Genomic DNA, 20617 nt, shown 5'->3' with positions numbered 1-20617 from the left:
GAGGGCAGGGGGAGGGGTTAGACGGAGCCCCGAGGAGATGTTACTTTTAGATCTTAGTAGGTTTTCAACATTACCCACCCTGCCTTTATAGAGTTAAAGAGATAGGTTACTTGGTGATTTAAATCCAGCTCTGTGTCATATTAGTGTGGGCAGTGTGTGCAGATGAACAGTTTTTGGCTAGTTCACCATGGAGCACTAAAATGACACTGAGCTGGTCTAACATCGGCAAAGTATCCCTTTAACTTTATTCAGAGTGACCCAGACAAATGGGCTGAGCAAGATGATTTTTAAGTATTCCGAAAGTAATCCAAAAATATTTAAAGTATGTTACTTAACTTGAGTAATCTAATGGAATATGTTACAAATGACATTTTACAGCATGTATTCATTAATCTGTAGTGGAATATGTTTCAAAAGTAACTCTCCCAACACTGGCTCTATATCAAATAATACAACAAAGTGTGACATTAATAAAGTACCGTCACTGAAATAGAAAGCTCCCACCTTTGAGCAACAAAATGAATCCCAACCGGCTAGAGGACTGCTGCTGCTGATAGGGGATAAAGCTAAACTAGAATTAGCACCTTGCAGTTGTATTCCTCCGCCAACCAGTCAAGTTGCAGTTTACATCCATGTCTGTCTAGATTCATATAATACATGTAGTGAAGACTTTGAAGCAATTTAATAACAAAGTATTGGGTGTAATTTTTGGCGAAACATGGATTCTTTACTCAGATCTTGAACCCGGCAGCACAGAAGATCTATTATCTATCTTGACCTTTGACCACCAAAATCTAATCGGTTTGTCTTTGAGTCCAAGTGGACGGTTGTGCCAAATTCAAAGACATTCCCTCCAGGGGGTCCTGAGATATCACGTTCACAAGGACAGGATGGACAGATTGACCGATGGACGGATGGATGAATGACCCAAAAAACATAACGCCTCCGACCACAGCTGTCACCGGCACGGAGGCATAAAGATAATTTTCTTACAGCGATTATGACCTGTGCTATGTAGACTACACAGTGTTTGTGATGTATGAGTTTCATTTCACAGGTTTGATTTAAACTATTCTCTTGTTTTATCTTTCCTCTGCCTCTACTTTGCTCCAGCTAATAAGGCAGAGAGAAGAAAGTTAGAGACAAATCATTTTCTGGCAAATTCGGAAACAATCTTCAGTTTTCTGAAGACACCAGAGGGTTTATCCACCTCTACAATAAATTTACCTAATTTAAACAGTAAATTAGATGAGAATGATTCGGCTTTCTATTAAACAACTTGGCTTTACTTCAGGATTTGGGGAAATTCCTCGATGAGTCACTTGCTGTGTCTATTAAGCCTATTTTAAGCCTGTGTAAATCACTCCTCTATCACCATGTGCCAAAGTACCACACATAGCCTACAAGTTATTATTATTGGTGTGTGTGTATTTGTGAGTGTGTAGCTCAGAGTGTGAGAACTCACAGGTGTATGGTGTATGTATGGTGTATTTTGTCACTTACCTCATTCCTTGTTTCATGTGTCAGCAGCTGGGAAGTGTGTGCGAAGGTATTCTCTGGAGCGACAGTCGGCCTGTGGAAGAGGAGGGAGGACAAGGATGGAGGGAGCCAGAGAAAGAGAGGGAAAGAGAAAAAAGCAATAAAGATTACACATTTCACTTTCCTCACACACTTAACACGTTCTTCGGAAGTTTCAAATTAAATTACACAGAACAAACCAAGCTCTTCTGTTTGCAGCCAAATCTGACAAACAACATACATTACTGTGAGACACAGTGGGTTGTTTGTACAAATGTTTCTGAGGCAGCATTGCCTTCTTAACATCATTAGGATGTTACAGTGCCTGAACTCTGGGCCCAACATAAGAAAACTTTTTTTCAGATGTTGTTTAGGGAACAGGCCTATGTGAGAATTTAGGGTTATTAAAGGGGTGCCCCAAGGCTCCATATCTCTTCCTTATATATACAGCTGCAGCTGTTTGTGGACATACATGTGTCCTAGCCCAAACATCCATTGAGGGGATTGATATTTTTATTTCCAAACAATGTAATTATAATGAATTCAACCTTATTCAACTTCACTCAACGTCTGTATTTTCTAATCATCATATAGTCCGACACTTTACATGCACACTAGTCCCTGTTATGTCTCATCCTGATTTCACATTTAACATACTATATAGAAAATAAGCAACCTGGTTATTGATATCCCTGTATCATTCTAGCATTATCTAGGTTTCATTTGTGCAGGTGTTGTCTTTTTACTCCTCCACATCCCAGTCTCTGTCATTTCTGTCCTGAAGGTATTATCAGAGTCTGACTTTCATTTTACAATGTCCTGATGGCATTTCATAATCCAACATTTCTATTTAAACCATACAGCTTTCCGAGCACATTTAATTACTGAAGTAATTGGGATGTTTGTCCCATAGTATTTTCTATCATATCTTTGGAGAATGTCAATCTGTTGTTGCAGTAAGGTTTGCACGGTCTTAAACTTAAGCATTAAAGTGCTCATATTATGCTCATTTTCAGGTTCATAATTGTATTTAGAGGTTATATCAGAAAAGGTTTACGTGGTTTAATTTTCAAAAAACACCATATTTTTGTTGTACTGCACATTGCTGCAGCTCCTCTTTTCACCCTGTGTGTTGAGCTCTCTGTTTTAGCTACAGAGTGAGACATCTCACTTCTGTCTTCTGTGGGAGTCGCACATGCGCAGTAGCTAGGTAAGGACTACTAGCCAGTCAGAAGCAGAGTATGAGGGAGTGCCACGCTAGCAGCTAGGCGAGCATTATAACGTGTTACAAAGTGACGCACGTTTGTCTCTGAAGTAAAGGCTGGACTACAATAGAGCTGTTTGGAGCAGTTTGTGAACATTGTTTTCTGTTGGAGATGGTAAGTCCCTTTTGGATGGACTTTGGGCTTTTTTACTTTGTAAACCTATAACTGGCACAAAAATATATATAACACAATAAAGGAAAGGGAAAAAGCCAAAAAGCATAATATGAGCACTTTAACAAAATACGAAACTTTTCAACCAACAGCAGCAGTTTAGAGATGTAGTTCACCTGCAACATGTCAATGTAAAAGATGCAATTTCATATTTATAGTGCCTTTAGTCTATACTGTAGCCAAAGGCTCTTTTTCTTACACTTCTGCCGTACAAGCCTGACATTCAATATGACGCTAACAAAAATTAAGATGAATTTTATGTTACATGTTTTATAGGGGTGCACGATTCAGAAAATGTCACGATTCAATTCAATATTGATTTTCAGGCTCAAGATTCGATTCAAAAATCGATTTTCGATTCAAAAATCGATTTTCGATTCAAAAACGAATCTCGATTAAAATAACGATTCACAGTATGTAAATGTAGTTACTTTTCCCATGTGATTGCAGTAGACATACAATAAAAAAAAAAAAAGAATCAATTTTTGGAATTCTATGAATCGATTTTGAAATCGGTAGAGCTTGAATCGTGATTTGAATGTGAATCGATTTTTTTGCACACCCCTAATGTTTTATGTCTATCTTTAAACATATTGGGACCATGTGAGAAATTAGTATTTTCACTTCAACTAGTATCCCTTGGATTGTTGTGTTTTGTAGATCAATAAATCAATTACATCAAATCTCTGAAAACTGGAGGAAGGAGACACTGCTACTGTTTATTGTCATAATGGGAAAAGCTAGAAGAAATAAGGTGCAGTTTAATTATTTTTGGCCAATTTGTGCTGTCTTCTTCCTAACAGTATCAAACAGAGGTTACACACACACCAGCTTTTGATCAATGCTTTGATTCAGTGAAGCTGTTTGAATTCATAAACCTGGTCTCCTCTGATCAAACTGCTCTACAGTCGTCTGATGCTGGTTATGCCATTAGTCGAGTCCACACTCCCTCCCATTGCTCGCCGGTCTTTGCCCGTAAAGGCCCAGACACACAGAGCCGACGGCCAAACGTCGGCAGAAAAGGCAGTTGGGCTGATCAGTCTCCCCAAATTGGTCAAAAAAGTGCCTTGGAAAACACCAAAGCGACGAGACGTAATACGTCTTCATAACAGCCCATAACTGTATTATCGGCCAAAAATGAAAACCGGCAGCTGATTGGACGAACGCGTCTGGTTCTGGGTCTGGTTTCTCCGGAAATTCAAAGACAGACTGTCATGGCGGCTTGTTCAGAATACGATCTCATATTGTACTAAAATAGTTCATCGAAACGTGTTTCTGAAAACATTTTAAGCGAGAAATAGGCCACGCAGTTGCTGAATCTGTCTTCATTTCAGATCAACAAAGGTCAGTTTAAAAGATTTTCGTCAGATTTTGAGAGACTCTAGTCACGCTCATTCTGCTCCCCGTTTCCGGGTTAGCACTCTACCAATCAGATGGGTCATTTGAGTCCGACTGCCGGCAGTGCCCACCCCGCCGATTATACATGTCAAATCAGCCAAAATGAAGGACGACGGCCCCTCGGACAGACGACGGCACACACCGAAGAGACTCGAGTCACTGACCTCGCCAGACTGTCCAACGGCCGATTATCGGAGGCGGGTATGGCTGCAGCCTGGAGCGTCCCATGTCAAGCCGTCCCGTCTCATGCCGTCTCGTCTCATGCCGAGGCGTGTCCAACGGTAAGTTCAGAGGGTCAAAAATACAAAATCGAATTATTTTCCAGATGGAGATACGGATAAGTTCATGGGCGTCAGTTTGGTTTGAAATGTGTTGGTGACAGAGACGCAAATTTGGAAGTACATTTCCAGAAGTGCTGGGTACAATGACGCATTAATTTTTTTTTTCTCTTTCGAGCAGGTCATGTTTGAAAGACGCTGTCCTGTAGCTAATGAATAAAAACGTGGTTTAATGTACGTAAACAATGATCAATGATTACCAAATGTCTCTCTCATATTGCTCCTCATAACCACTGAAAACTGTCAAAAAATCCAACCCAAAGTCCAATTATTATGGACGTTATCTGACATCTGACGCGTTTCTGCTTCACATTTTCAGCAGGGCAGCGGAGCGGCTGTGGGTTGACTCCCCACGGTTCTCATGGGCTTTATAAGTCATAATGTGAAAAAGCTTAACGTGGTTTAATGTACCTAAACAACGACCAATCATCACCACATTTCTGGTTAGATTTGATTTTTTGACAGTTTTCAGTGGTTATGAGCAATATGAGAGAGACATTTGGTAATCATTGATCATTGTTTAGGTACAAGCTTTTTCCTCGCCATAGGCGCCAATGAAGAAGAAAATGTTAATCGTGAGAACTTAATCGTTGGAATGTGAGAACTTAATCGTTGGATTTCGGTTTAGTTCTTTTGACAGGCTTAAGTGTTCATTATAAGATATGGCCATGAGAAATTTGGTGATGATTGATCGTTGTTTAGGTACACCATACATTAAACCACGTTAAGCTTTTTCACGTTAAGCAGAATGTCCCGAGAGAGAGAGAGAGAGAGAGAGAGAGAGAGGGAGGGAGGGAGAGAGAGAGAGAGAGATTATTTTTTGCATCTGTCGCTCAAGAATTATATGTGTTATGGACTTTTTTTTAACTAAATTGAGCTAGAGGTTTTCAAAAAAAAGTGGTGGGTACAAAATGACTCATGATGAAATCTGGTAGGTACGCGTCCCCACTGTCCCCACACCGAAATCGACGCCTATGGCACGTTTGTTGAAATCAATTGAAAAACGTTTAAACTGTTAAAGTAACAATTTTAGCCATACATATAGTTTGCTGATTTCTGGATGTTATTGTTGTGTCCCTGATGTTAACGTACATTTGATGAAACCTGCATCAGCATTGGTTGACATTTGTTAGCGAATATTATAACTCTATACCTAGAGCAATTTATGGTTGCAGACAAATATGGTTTCTTTGTGTGATTTTCCTTAAGGTACACTCAGTGTCTTTAAAAAAAATAAAGTATTAAAGTAGTAAACGCCAGCTTTTTAAAAAAAGTAGTAAACGCCAGCTTTTATTTTGAAAAGTAGAAGCTCGGTGACGGCACCAGGCGGGACGGCATGAGACAGGACGCTCCAGGCTGCAGCCATACAGTCTTGGATTATCGGCTCTGTGTGTCCGGGCCTTAAACCGCATCCATTTGGTCAAACCACTTCCAGGTTTTTTGGTTTGAACCACTCCAGCCGTTGTGGTCCTTGATGGCACGATAGTCACTTTTCAGCTTTTTTAGTTTCTCCCTACACTGCTGGAAAGTGCGGTTGTAGCCGTGTGAGGACAGCAGTTCAGAGACCCGTTGGTAAACTTTCTCATTCCGTGTTGCCCGATCTAGCTCTCGCTGGATCCGCTCATCCGCAACCAGACACAAAAAAGTATTTACCTCCTCAGTTGACCACGGCGTGGTTTTGCGGCTTGCCATAACCAAAAATATAAATATATATAAAGTCCTGTAAATAGTGCAGAGAGTAGCTATATCTCACAATCTCTGCTAAACTCTTTAAAAGTGGCACGTTTGTTCAGGACTCTCCGCACTCTTGTATGCTGAAGACGTAGTGAACGGTGACGATTCTCTCTGACCAATCAGTAGTCTGCAGGTTTTCATGTAACCTTTTGGTATCACCTCAGCTTGCTTGGAACCTCGACTGAGGTGGTACTAATAAAAGTACCTGATAGCAGGCACCAGGTACTTTTTTTCGTAATGGAAAACCAAAAAAGGCGAGTAGACTCGAGGCGAGTCGAGCAGGTACCATGTAATGGAAAAGCGCCATAAGATGTGAACCATTGGCAAGGACATGTGTGTGTGTGTGTGTGTGTGTGTGTATGTGTATGTATGTGTGTGTGTGTGTGTGTGTGTGTGTGTGTGTGTGTGTGTGTGTGTGCGTGCGCACATCTTGTGTTAAGAGAACACTTTTGTACCAATAAAAATGTGAAGCCACTATGTCAGATAAACCAAATAAAAATCACACACTAATTGAATCAACTCTTCACTGCCTGGAAGTGTTGAATCATGCTATGTGTTATCTTCTACATATAAAGTGCCTGTGGTAATCAGAATTAGTGTACCAAACAGTGATAAAGCTGCAGTGGCTAACAAGCTAACCTGCTGTACTATTTTCTGTCCCTGCACAGATTGCTGCTCCCTACCTAGTGGGTAAAAATACTGAGTTGAGAGGCTGATCTAGGAGCTACAGCTGGAGATATGGCGGGAAACCCAAAACAGAATGGAACAGAACAGCAGGTTGGAAACTACTTATTTACATAGTGCCATAAAGAACAATTATGCTTGGGGGCCCATAGCTGTGTCACAGCTGTGTTGCTGCACAAAGAAAAAAACCCAGACTGAAGCCTGATCTGTTCAGAACTGGTTTCCTCTGGCCAACAGTCCCTGGCAAGGTGGGAATGCACAGGTGAACAGATGTGCACTACTGGCTCTACTCACTACTGCACGGCCATTTGGTACATTCAGGTCACACAGGTCTGGTGGCCTGGGGCAGGTCTTTATTCTCGAGCCCTCCAAAGCCCCTTAAGCCCTGCAGCTATGCCTGCCTACTCAACTCCTTCCTCCTTTCTATATCCCTCCTACCTTTTCCAAATCATTTTTATAATTCTCCTAACCCCTGGAAACTAGCTCCCCTCACTTACTGTTTTCACTCCAAATCCTTTCTAATCATTAAACCCTTTCCTCCAGATCTCTATGCCTCCCACCTCTCTCCCTCATATCCACCCCAGGGCTGCTCTTTCGTCTCTCTCCAACCTTCCTCCAATCTCTCTGTGGAGGTCCAGAGTCCAGTGGCTGAAGCACCAGAATGTCAGACAGCCATATATTAACATTTAGACAGCCTCGGGGCCTGAAGGGGAGCGGTTGAAAACATTCACATCCTCTCTGCACATTAAGAAAAGTTCCACAAGCCGACTGGTACAGCCGGTGTCAATCTTCACGGATGTTTTACCCCTTCAGTTGTCCGTGACTGTTTTATGGCTGTAGGCTTCTGTCTTTCTCTCTCACTTTTTCCTCTAAGATTTGTCTGTTCCTTTCCAATTACACTAAACACATTGTGTTGTGTTCCTATCAGTGTCAAGTCAATGTGATGTTAGCTGCTCCACAGAGAATCTGGTTTTAGAAGAACAAACCGGGAAATGTATGTGTACCATTGCTATCCAAGAGGCTAGAACTAGCAACTGTTTTCAATATTGATTAATCTGATTAATTCAATTGTTAAAAACATCAGAAAACCGTGAAAAACACCTGTCAGTTTCCCAAAGCCCAAGGTGACTTCAAATTGCTTTTGTCTGAACGACAGTCCGAAACCCAAAGATGTTCAATTTACACAGATATACAAAGAAAAAAGCAGTAAATCTTCACATTTGAGAGCATAGAACAATATCGGTCAGTCAAACAGAACATTTGTCAACTTTGTGAGTAGATGTCAGTAGCCGTCTTTCCATTCACATATTTTTATGCGCATTTTGAAGTATCGCATTAGAAAAGCTGGATACTTAAAAATTCTATAAAAAACTTTTTTTTTGCCTTTGTCGGAAAAGAGTTGATGCGCTACGTGAGATATGGATACGCCTTTGCTGAATAAGTTCTGCTGTAGCGAACATTTAACTCACATGACTGATCAGCTGTCTGGATGCTTCCCGGATGTTCCCATAAGGCAGTAGTGTCAAACTCAACTTCACTAAAGCTGATTTATGGTCCTGCGGAGACTCCACGCAGAGCTTTCGGCATAGCCTACGTAAGTGGCCTGGGGTCTCATTTATAAACGTGGTGTACGCACAAAACGGGGCTGAAAAATGTGCGTACGCCACTTCCCGCGCAAAGGTTGTGATTTATAAAAAACAAACTTGACGGAAGAATGTGCGGACCTCCACGCAAACTCTGACCCATGTGTACGTACATTTTGGAGACAAAACAGGAATTGGCGGCGCAGATGGTGAGGTGGTGAACTGAAGTCAGACTGCAGAAAGTAAATGGGAAAAACGATTACTAGTAATATTTTCAAGTATTGATATGCCTCACGCACATTTTTCACTCTATATCATCCAAGTTACCATGAAGATTAAATCCAGCAGTGTTATTTGCGGTTGTACTTAGTGATACTTGTTCTATAAACACCTTGTAAAATCCAACTCAAATCTTTAATAAAAATTTGTTCTTAATGTTTAATCGGCGCTGTCTCACCGTCACATTGTCCGCTACGGAGCGCATGCAGGAGGAGGGGATAGCCCGACTGCATGGAATACAGGATAGCATAAAATACTCTACCATTAGATAACGACAGAACACAGTGTAAATAACTAAATATCTGTCTTTAAAACTGTGCATATATCATCAAATATCAAAGTCTGGAAATACAGCCGTTAAGCTCTCGCGCAATCGTTACACTTAATGTCCTCGTTATCGGTCCTAACTTTAATACTGTTCGTGACAAAACCTGCATGAAGAAAAGTGTGTTTGCCTATTAGACTTTCTTTCGTCTTCAAATTGTATCTCGGGGTGGTGGAGACCACTAGTTGATGCTGTGTTGGCAAGGTGTTAACAACCACAAATTGTTGTAAACAAATACTGTGGTGAACCCCGTGCGTAATGCTGCATGATGGCACTGCTGGCACTGCAGGAGGACTCCGCCAATGGAAGAATCAGGAGAAAAAGTCTTCAGGGACCATGATGATGACTGGCTAATATGCCAATTTAGACTCCCTAAAGCTGTGCTCTTGGATCTATGTACTGAATTGGGTCCAGTAGGGCAACGCGCCGGAACCATGCCATCCCGGTCCAAATACAGGTCCTCACCACTCTGGGGGAAACCAGCTGTTTCCAGAGGGAATTAAATGTCAGACAGCTAATTGTTTTTTTTTTATAAATATTATATATAATCTTCAACTTTATCACTAAGGCTTGTTTGGATATAATATATAGTTCTGTGAAATCTTATTATATACGTCTGGTATATTGAAGCTGTCTCCGAGTGCCGTAATGCCTGCCGTTTTGGACGTATTATTAATACATGTAGTTATAGATCAGGTTTCCCTACACTGTGCAAGAACATGCCGAAATTATAATTCAATTTGCAGCAATTCCTGAACGTCTGAGAAGTTTTTTCAGTCATCATGATTCGGTCTAACAACTGCCAATGTCATTCATATACTGATCAGCATTCATGAGGTGCTTTGCATTGACTATTTATGGTTAAAAATGGGCGTGTACAGGGCGGGATAAAAGGCTGGTTCAAGTACGCACACTTGTAGGTAATCTCTGATTTATAAAGGGAACTTTGCTTACGGGTGTGCGTACACACGGTTTTATAAATCTGACTTTTTTTTGGCGTACGCCATTTTGGGCGTACGTACACTTATAGTAAGGATCCTACGCACATTTTTATAAATGAGACCCCTGAAGTTTATACTTGAGCTGGTGTGTGCGTCGATCTCGTTTAGGAGAATAGCAGGGCCGGCATGTGCATATATATATATATATATATATATATATATATATATATATATATATATATATATATATATATTTATTTATTTATTATTTTTTTTTTTTTTAAACAAAACGTTCTGACTTCCTTACCAATTTATTTTAATCGGAACTCAACAAAGGCTAATCTCCTATATATATATATATATATATATATATATATATATATATATATATATATATAAATATAAATATAAATATATATATATATTATTATTATTTTTTTTTTTTTAAACAAAACGTTCTGACTTCCTTACCAATTTATTTTAATCGGACTCAACAAAGGCTAATCTCCCCACTGAATATTTTGATTTTTAATTCAATAAATAAGTTTGTTTGCATTATATACAATACATTTTGCGCAAACAGGAATATAAATGTAAACAAAAAGTAACTTTTGTGCTAGGTTTATATATATGTATATATAAATATATATATATATATATATATATATATATATACATACACACACACACACACACACACACACACACACACACACACACACACACACATACATTCATTTAAGGAAAAAGAAGCTCCCCAGAAAAAGGGCACTTTCTTTTAAGGAAGACAAAGGGCAAGTGCTCAAGCCTCCTTTGATGTGTATGTGCACACATGTCTGTCTCCCCTGTGCTTTCTGACAACCATGGGAAATCTGTAGCAGGAAAAGTTAACCCTATCCTTGATGACAAGTTTTTTTTACGGACCAGGAAATGAAAAGGCGGAAATGCAACACTACCAAGCCACGGCCGAGCGATGTGATTTGACGTGTAGTTACATTTTTCAAGAGGTGCACGTCAGGCTCCGCCGTAGGGTCCGTGTCTTCAGGTACCTACATACGTCGGTACGCAACCTGTTTCTCAGCTTGAGTATGAAAACTCTGTTGCGTAATTAGTGTGAAAAACTGTTTCCTGTCTTTTTACTAGGCCAGCTAAAATTTATTGTGAACCTAAATTGATATGTGGGCCGGATCTAAATTAGTGAGGGGCCGGATTCGGCCAGCGGACCTTGACACCTGTGCCATAAGGTGTCTTCATCTCTGGGCAGCATAAAACATGGCCAGTACTAGCTGACATGAAAGAACAATTTGAACCATTTGAACTACATTCCTGAAGACCTCTACTTCTTCTGCTCTGTTTACTAGCAGATCACAGCCAGGCGTAGCCTAAAGTGACAACTTCTCACAAAAATACACTGTAGCCCAGTTTATTCACTACAAACCAGTTGATGGAAACGCACCTGATTCACATTTCTTTTTTGCGACATTTCAAAAGTTGAAATTTGCTTGAAAACTGAATGAAAACACAGCTAGTATTATGCTTTCAGATACTTCTGGTCCCCCCAAGTGGCAGAAAAATCAATGAATGCAGCTTTAAAAGAAGCATTTGATGATACCTGATGCCCAGTGGATGCAGTGGAGGCTGGGAGTTTTACGTACCGATATATATCTTAGTGTTGCCTACACATTCAAATCTGGCCTTTAGTTAGTTTATACAGTACGTGTGCTGCTGTCTTCATCTTTGCATAATGATGACCAAACAGCAGCTTATAATGACTCCCAAATTAATTTCAGTAACACAAAACTCAGCACATACAAGAACCTCGTTAGAAGTGAAGGGGGATCCATGTGACCAAAAACAGGCACTGAAAGTTTCTAGTTTCCAAACTACGTCTTTCCTCACACTACTTTACAGTCACAAGTTGTGTAGCTCTGGAAGACACAGAAAAGTGAGACATATTATTCATAGCTGGAATAGCAGAGCAGAGACTGGGTGGAGCACAGTGATGGTGTGAAATTTCGCTAAGGATATTCCTTCGTAGTTAGCAAGTCTCAACAGTCTCACAGTCTGGTTAAAAAAAAAAAAGAAAAAGTGTGCTGTTGGCATCCTCGTTTGAATTAGCGTGTGTGTGTGTGTGTGTGTGTGTACGTGCATGTTAGCACAGCTGCATGTGTGAGTGTGTATGTGTGCGTGCTCGCTAATATGGAGTGTGTTTGTGTTACTGGAGAGGTGACAACAACCAAAAATACTCCAGCTCCATAGGCCTGAATAATTCAGAGAGTGGAGCAGTGTGGGGGTGGGGGTGGAGATAGATGGATGGATGAGAGACGGCGGCGACAGCAGAAAAAACAGTCCAGTGAGTGAGGACAAACAAAGTCGGGGAGAACAAGGAGGTGAGAAAAGAAAAGTTGAAAAAGTGGGAACTCATCAAAAGCAACACACGCACACTTTGTTATGGCCTTCTGGGGTGCACAATACATTTTTGCATCTGCAGACTGCAGCGCTAAAACAAACTAAACAACAAAACCAAAAATCCTTGCTTCTTACACACTAATATATGCAGGTATTCAATACCTGCACAAAAAACACACATCAGCAATATCTTACACACACACACACACACAACACACCCTTGCTTCTTACACTGAAATTCTTACACACAAATATATGCAGGTCTTCAATATCTGCACAAAAAAAACACATCAGCAATATCACACACGTGTGCGCGAGCGCACACACACACACACACACACACACACACACACACACACACACAAAATGCATTCTTCAATCTCTTTTAGTCTATCCATGCAGGGTCCCCATCACCTATCACTCACATTGAAATTCCATCTGTTTTTGCAATCTGGGAGTGCAGCTGTGGAGCTCTTACATTTCCTGTCTTACTGCCCGGCACGGCACAGGCAGGGGGATGTATGGAAAGCCAAAATGGAGAGTGGAGACACATTTATTGCCTATTAGTGGGGGAATTGTACACATCCAATATCCACAGAGCCTTTCAGTACTGTGAGGGAAGGTGTTTTTAGCATTAGTGGCTCTGCAGGGAGATTGTTTTAAAGCTACCATGGATAAACGTCAGCTACACAGAAATACAAGTCAAACCCATAGACTGTAAAAATAGTGGAAGTAGCAGCCGTGATGTCACGTGATGTCACGTGATGTCACGTGATGTTTGTGGACTGCCGTTTTGAAGCCTTGAGTTTGGCGATACGTAGGGTTACCAGATTTCCCGGAACTAAAACCGGGACACTTTGCGCCTGACCGTAGTGCTCGTGCACGCACACGCTTTTTAACGTGAACATGTGCCAGCCCAGACATTTTTTTAAAGTCTATGGTCAAACCCCTCTGATACTTCCAGGAAACTGTGTGCAATAGAGCAAGACAAACTTTAAACTACACAGTGACTTCTATGAACAGTGTACAGGTGACTGCTGTAGAAGGAGAGGGAACATAATTAGTGACTTCCGCTCAGTGCAAAGCACTCAGACAGAGAGGAGAGGTCTGGAAATAGGCAGTTACTGTACGTCTCAGGCAGCTCCTCAGAGTCCCATTACCAGTGGATGTATTCCCATCAGTGTGTGTGAAGGGGGGAGTAATGGATTTCATCTTGGAGACGATGATGAATGGACCAAATGTAGCCTGACACTACACACATGACACAGCAACGTAAACAAACCTGTTGAAGCTCATCAGTCATCCAGATTGTTGTATGTGTGGATGTGATGAGTCAAAGGCAAAAATATGAGGTCATGTATGTGTTCTAGGGGCGTTACGGCAGATTTCCACCAACTGTGGAACGGCTGCAGATCGGCTCCGCTGCGTGTTGGCTCCGTGCTCCGCCGTCCTTCAATATCGCGAATTCACGTATGATCGCGCGATATAACAGGATGTAGTTTCTATAAACAGAACCACAAAACCAACAACAGTTTGTTTCCATTCCGACTTCAGGCCTGTCTCCACCCATTATGACGTTTTCAAGGTGTAGTGCAGTGAAATATGATCTGCCTTGAGCACGGTGTATTTTATTTTGAAAATTAACCGGATGTTTTATTTTGCTTCTGTGCTCGACTTCCTGTCCCGCACAATCTGCGCTGTGCTGAATTGCTGCGGAGCTCTCCGGCGTCGGGCAAAAATAGAAGCTCTGCGTGTCTGCTCCGGAGGGCTGCGGATCGCCAGCGCTGGGACGGAACTAGAACACAGCCGTTCTGCAGTCAGTGGAAATACACACATTGACTTTAATGGAAACCTATTGACTCTGCCGCCGTTCCTGAGCGGATCCACAGCCGTTCCACAGCCGTTCTGCAGTTGGTTGGTATTGGGGGTTACGGTGGCCCTTTTGTTTTCCAAGATGCTTTTAAGACATTATTAAGCGACACAAAGAGACCACCAACAGGAAAATGTCTCTTGGAGGTACGCTGTGTTTACTTCTTGTTTTACTTTTGAGAGAAACCACTGAAATAGTATTGTGTGACATGCTAAAACATAGTGAAACAGTGGCACAAGTAAAAAGTTATTGTAAAGTCAGCAAACTTATTAACAAGTGATTATGTATACAGTATATTACTGTGTCAGTCACACAGCAAAATATATCTAAGTTCTAGTTAACAACTAGGTTTACATGCACAAAATATTCTTATTTATGTTCACAAACTGGGGTAAAAGCCCCAATTGAGACAAATGCACTCTATACATGTCCAAAGAATGCTCCTAAAACTGAATAAAATCGCAATATCAAACATGTCTTAATAAAAACATGCTACATGAAGCCTGATTTGGAATATCCAAATGGAATATGCTGTTTACATGACCCGTATCAAATTCAGAATATTGTCATATTCAGAATAACAGTGGCATGTACACGTATCATTGGCTGCCTAGTCTCGCTTTGCCAGACAATGCACACGCTGTAGAGCGGAGGAGGGTCTGGCTAGTCCATACAGCATTCCGGGATGGGAGAAAAATGTGCTCTGGTTTATCGCATTCTTTAAACCAATCGCGCTAAGCTCCGCACAGAGCCGCTGTAAAATAGTTGTGCGACAGAAAACTCAGATTGGACAGATAGTCTAGCTAGCTGTCTGGATTTACCCTGCAGAGATCTGAGGAACAGTTAACCATAGTCGTCATAAATCCACCGGAGTTTAAAATGCCAACACAAAGAAAGCGGAAGGTAACGGACATCAGCGAAAATACATGCATCTTGCGGAATTTCCTGCGGCACCGGAGCAATCCCGGAAGTGGAACGTCGAGGATATAGACTGTTGGCTGCCATATGCTATTGTCACATTAGTCAGTCAGTCAGTCAGTCACACAGAAAAATTGTGTTGTGTCTAGCTGATACTAGAGTTTTTATAAATTAACAAACAAACAAAAATGCACACGAGTTCATTTCCTTTGAGCCTTTTGCAGGATACAAAAAAATGCATGGTTCTGACAACCATTGACAACAGCTTGGAGTTGTATTTAGTGTGTAAATATTGAGGACTCAATCTCAGTCATCAGTCTGTCATGTTTATTTTTTAACACCTCAAATTTGTTTTGACAAAAATAACTTTTGCTTTGCCGTTGACTTGTAGGAAATGTAATACTTGTACTTATTGTAATGAAAATGTACTTTTTCAGAAGGGAGGAGGTACCTGCAGCTGCTCAAGTTATAGGTTTTTATCTGCAATTCATTGCAACCATTCTTTTTTATGATGTTTTGTACCAGTTTGCCAAAGAGCTAACAGACAGGCCTGCTAATTCCAAATGAGCAGGACTGACAGAGTATGAGTACGTTTGTCAGGGAGCATTCGCTTAGAGAGAATTAGGTTTCAGTTCTACTGCTGTGCATTAGAGCTTTTAAAGGTCCCATGGCATGAACATTTCACTTTATGAGGTTTTTTAACATTAATATGAGTTTCCCCAGCCTGCCTATGGTCCCCCAGTGGCTAGAAATGGCGATAGGTATAAACCAAGCTCTGGGTATCCTGCTCCGCCTTTGAGAAAATGAAAGCTCAGATGGGCTGATCTTGAATCTTCCCAATATGACATCATAAGGGGAAAGGTTACCTCCCTTTTCTCCGCTTTGCCTGCCGCCCACAGCTGCCCAGAGAATTTGGCCCACCCATGAGGAAATAGAGCTACAACCGTGGCCACAAGCTGGTCAAGGCCACACCCCCACCCTCCACCTTGCCCCCCCCCCCCCTCTCCTCCTCATTAGCATTTAAAGCTACAGACACAGACATGGCACATCCTAAGTAAAGCTCATTGTGGGACTGGTTCTAGTGGCTGTAATTCTGCACCAAGGCTGAATTTCGGGAAAGAGACTTCAGATTAGGGGTGGGCGATATGGACAAAAAATAATATCTCAATATTTTTGTATTATTTTATTATTATATTTTGGTAAATAAAATGGCCTGTATATTACTGACAGGGCTTCCAGGTCAGGTGAGCAGTGCTGGGCAACGATCCAACAACAGCAGGTTGGTACTCCATTCATTATACACAAAAATGCACAGTCCTCCTCCTCTGGTCTTGCCAGAGTTCTTGTCTCGATTTTGCCGGTAGCTAGCTCGGCCTGCTAGCTGCCGACAACAATCCACGGAGCGCCCGGTCTGGCTATGTCCTCCGGGATGTTATGAGCCGCCTGGAAGGCTCTCGTAACAGCTGTGTTGTATCGTAGTCCTATATTGATTAGTTCAGTGTGGCTGTACTTGTATAAATATACACCGACAGGAGAGCTAGTAGGCGCTGCACAATTGCGCGCCGCCATCTTTGTTGACATTAGTGAATGTGTAGCGTTCCAATGCATGTTTGGAAGTGTTTTTTTCTAAGTAATTTAAATACTCGATAATGTCAATTTGCACATTGTTAACACAACAATGACGATATTATCGTAGACGATATATATCGCCCAGATACAGTATTAGGAGTCCACTAAGGCCTATATAAAAGCATCCAAAAAGCAGCATGTCATAGGACCTTTAACTGACTGCCAAAGGAAAGGAAGGAAGGAAGGAAGAGGAGATGTGTGTGTGTGTGTGTGTGTGTGTGTGTGTGTGTGTGTGTGTGTGTGTATGTGTGCGTGCGTGCGTGCATGTGTGTGTGTGTGTGTTAGTAACCGGCAATTTCCACTGGATGCGGAACGTCGACGGAGTCATTAGTCAATGTGTGTATTTCCACTGACTGCAGAACGTCTGCATCCCTACTCCGTCCCAGTTCCGTCAGTCCGAGCCCTCCGGAGCAGATACGCAGAGCTTCTATTTTTGACGGACGATGGAGAGCTCCGCAGCAATTCAGCACAATTCAGATTGTGCGGGACAGGAAGTCGAGCACAGAAACAAATTAAAACATCCGGGCAATTTTCAAAATAAAACACACGTGCTCACGGCAGGTCATATTTCCCTGCACTACACCTTGAAAACACAGCACAGAGTTGTTTCCCCTCTACTCCTCTGGATGGAAACAAACTGTTGTTGGTTTTGTGGTTCTGTTTATAGAAACTACATCCTGTTATATCGGTGAACATACGCGAATTCGCGAGATCTCGTGGTCGGCTGGCCGCAGTGGAGCCGGTCTGCAGACGTCCCACATCCTGTGGAAATCCACGGTAAGTTGTGTTGGGTTTAAAAGCAGTTGTTGATTTCCAGAGTTTTGAAATCCAGAAGTGGTACGTCGTGGATTATAGACTAACTCCGTCGCAGCCTAAACGCACTACCCCCATTCAAAATGAATGGAAAGACTTGCGTTGTTGCCGGACCGTCGGACGGCCGACGCAGACAGTCAGAACGCGGCCTAACGCCGATTTTCGGTCTTTCCTACTACTCGCTACCGTTGTCGTTCCTAATCCTACGTCATTTTACAGCGCCGCGGTCGAGCTGCTGCTCTGCCCGGTGCGGTGGAGTGGCCACTAATGCAATCCTTCCTCTCTCTGACCTTTGCCTGTCACTCTGTCGCTGGCAATTGGAGAGAGTGGAGCAAGCAGAGGATGAATCCAGGCAGGTGTCGGCTCGCCTTCTACTTCCCATCACATGCAGGTGAAGCGTGGGGCACAGAAGGAGTGTGAGAATTTAATAGTGTGAGGGAGCGCGGCCGAGACGGGGCGTGAATTAGTCCGAGCTCGTGTGTATGTGTACACATGTGCAATGTAGCTTTTCCACTGTGGTTTGAGATTGTGCTGCAGCGCTTCTTTCACACGAGCCTTCACTGCAGAATCCAACCATGATGTCATCTTTCCCTTTCATCTTTCTCTCTCAGAATCCCTCAAGCTGTGGAAGGAGGGGTTTGTTTCAGTCAGGATGTAAACTGAGAGGATCTTATTAGATAGCGGGAGAGAAGAATAGGAGAGAAGAAGGGAAAGAGAAACAGAAGAGCGACGGGTTCATTTGCACCTAGCGTTTCAGAAGAGGAACAGCCAGCTGCTGTGACACGGTGATGAAAAGCAGTAGATCAATTTACCTATGCAAGTCATCATTACTGAGCATTGAGCCTTTTAGTAATACCTGACTCGCTGTACTAATCTAAAACATACTTTGTACCTTCCACAGAATCTGATCTGCAGAAATGTAAGAAATGTCCACCATGATAGAGTATTAACAATTATATTGAGGGATGAAACACGCCCTTCTGTAGCATAAGGAGTGCTGAAATAATAAGTCAATTGATTAGCTGATCAACAACAAAAACGTGTTAATAACGAATTAACGCGTTTATCATTTTGTCATTTTCCCATCCGTTTCTTTCGTTTCTCAAATATAGAATATATTTCCTTCTATTTTATTGATAATTTAATATGGATAGAAGAAGAAATCCTGCACACTTTCGATCACTTACTTTATTAAAGATGTTTTGTCATCACACCTTCAGGTAAAACAATACACATGGACAAACAGCACAGGTACAACACACACAAACTATACATGAATGACCTTATGAAGGTCTGAGGATGAAACGTCATTGATAAAAGTCAGTATATGTGTTTTCACAGAGGCTTTGATTCAATGCACCATCAGTAAAACGTTCTGCTGTGCAACAACTTTGTAGTCATTTTAATAATCATCATCCGGTGTGAAGCTAAGATACCGATTGGGATGAAAGTGGAAAAAAACATGCCAGTGTTCTGACAACAACTAAAAGTTAGTTATTGTAGTTTGGCTGCTGATTTGGCCCGTTAACCACCCAACAGCTGCAGCGGTGGATGGGATACACAGCTCTTGGGGGCAGTTAAAATTCCTAAAGTTACAAAATGAAGTGATTTTTGTTAGGAGGGAAAATGGTGTTTGGGTGAGGGCAGTGGTATAGGTTTTGTCTGAGAGGGGGGCCCACAGTGTCAGATTTGGAAAACCCTGCAAAACCAATATATATAGTATATTTTCATTAGACTCTCGATGCTCATGTCTTTCAAACTCCATGCCCACAGTTTGTAATGCAGGCCTTGTGCTTGACAGTTCTCCATTCTCCATTCTGATGCCAACCCTGATGACGAAGCTGAGCAGTTCTCCACATGACTGACCGGTTTATCAGGGTTTCTGCAGGTTTCACCAAGTCAAATTCAAGACTTTTTAAAGTTCCCATATTATGAAAAAAATCACTTTTTCTGGGATTTGGGGTGTTATTGTGTCTCTGGTGCTTCCACACACATACAAACTTTGAAAAAAAAACATCCATGCTGTTTTGAGTGAGATACGGTTTCTGAACGTGTCCTCCCTTCAGTCTCTGGGTGAGCTGTTCAAAATCTGCACGCCTTTCTACGTCACTAGCCCAGACGAGGGGCCTAGGGGGCTAACCGTTAGCATGCTAGCTCGTTCTCAATGGCAAAACACTGCTACAACACACACAAATCCACCCTAATCTACAAAATAAATTGTACACAACTACTTACATGTCCCTGTTCTGCAGGTATTCCACGCAAAGTTGGAAGTGCGCCCTCGTTTAGAAGAAGTCTCCCGGCTAATCCTGCCTTGTACAGGCCGAAGTTGGAGCTAGCTCATGTAATCCTTACCTAGCTACATGTTACAGAAGTTAAGAGGTCTCACTCTGTAGCTAAAACAGAAACCTGACAGCGTGTGAAAGGAGGAGCTGCAGCAATGTGCAGTACAACAAAAATATGGTGTTTTTTGAAAATTAAACCATGTAAACCTATTCTGGTACAATCTCAAAATACAATTATGAACCTGAAAATGAGCATAATATGGCCACTTTAAGACCTTTATGAATTAAATTTAAGAACGTCACAAAGTTCTTGCAAAGTAAATAAATGTATTCAAATTGAATAAAAGCAACACAGAGTAATAATGATCTGTACATATACAGCAAATTACAGTATATTTGCTCGAGCAAAAGAAAGAACTACAACACTGGAATAAAAATTAAAAAAAAATTCAATGAG

The 20617-nt window shown here is 41.7% G+C and overlaps 1 protein-coding gene across 1 annotated transcript in view; it reads right to left on the bottom strand.

Moving 5' to 3' along the window:
* LOC116039658 (endonuclease V) overlaps positions 1-20617 on the bottom strand; it is a 129470-nt gene that overhangs the window by 54908 nt on the left and 53945 nt on the right. Inside the window, exon 9 of the mRNA XM_031284609.2 lies at positions 1504-1573. Coding sequence (XP_031140469.1) covers positions 1517-1573 — 57 coding nt within the window. The 3' untranslated portion in view covers positions 1504-1516. The remainder of the gene's footprint in view (positions 1-1503; positions 1574-20617) is intronic.

This window comes from Sander lucioperca, chromosome 4 (assembly GCF_008315115.2).
Source record: "Sander lucioperca isolate FBNREF2018 chromosome 4, SLUC_FBN_1.2, whole genome shotgun sequence".
Taxonomy (NCBI): Eukaryota; Metazoa; Chordata; class Actinopteri; order Perciformes; family Percidae; genus Sander; species Sander lucioperca.
Note: the sequence above shows the minus strand (reverse complement) of the source record. Positions and strands in the feature narration are given on the sequence as shown.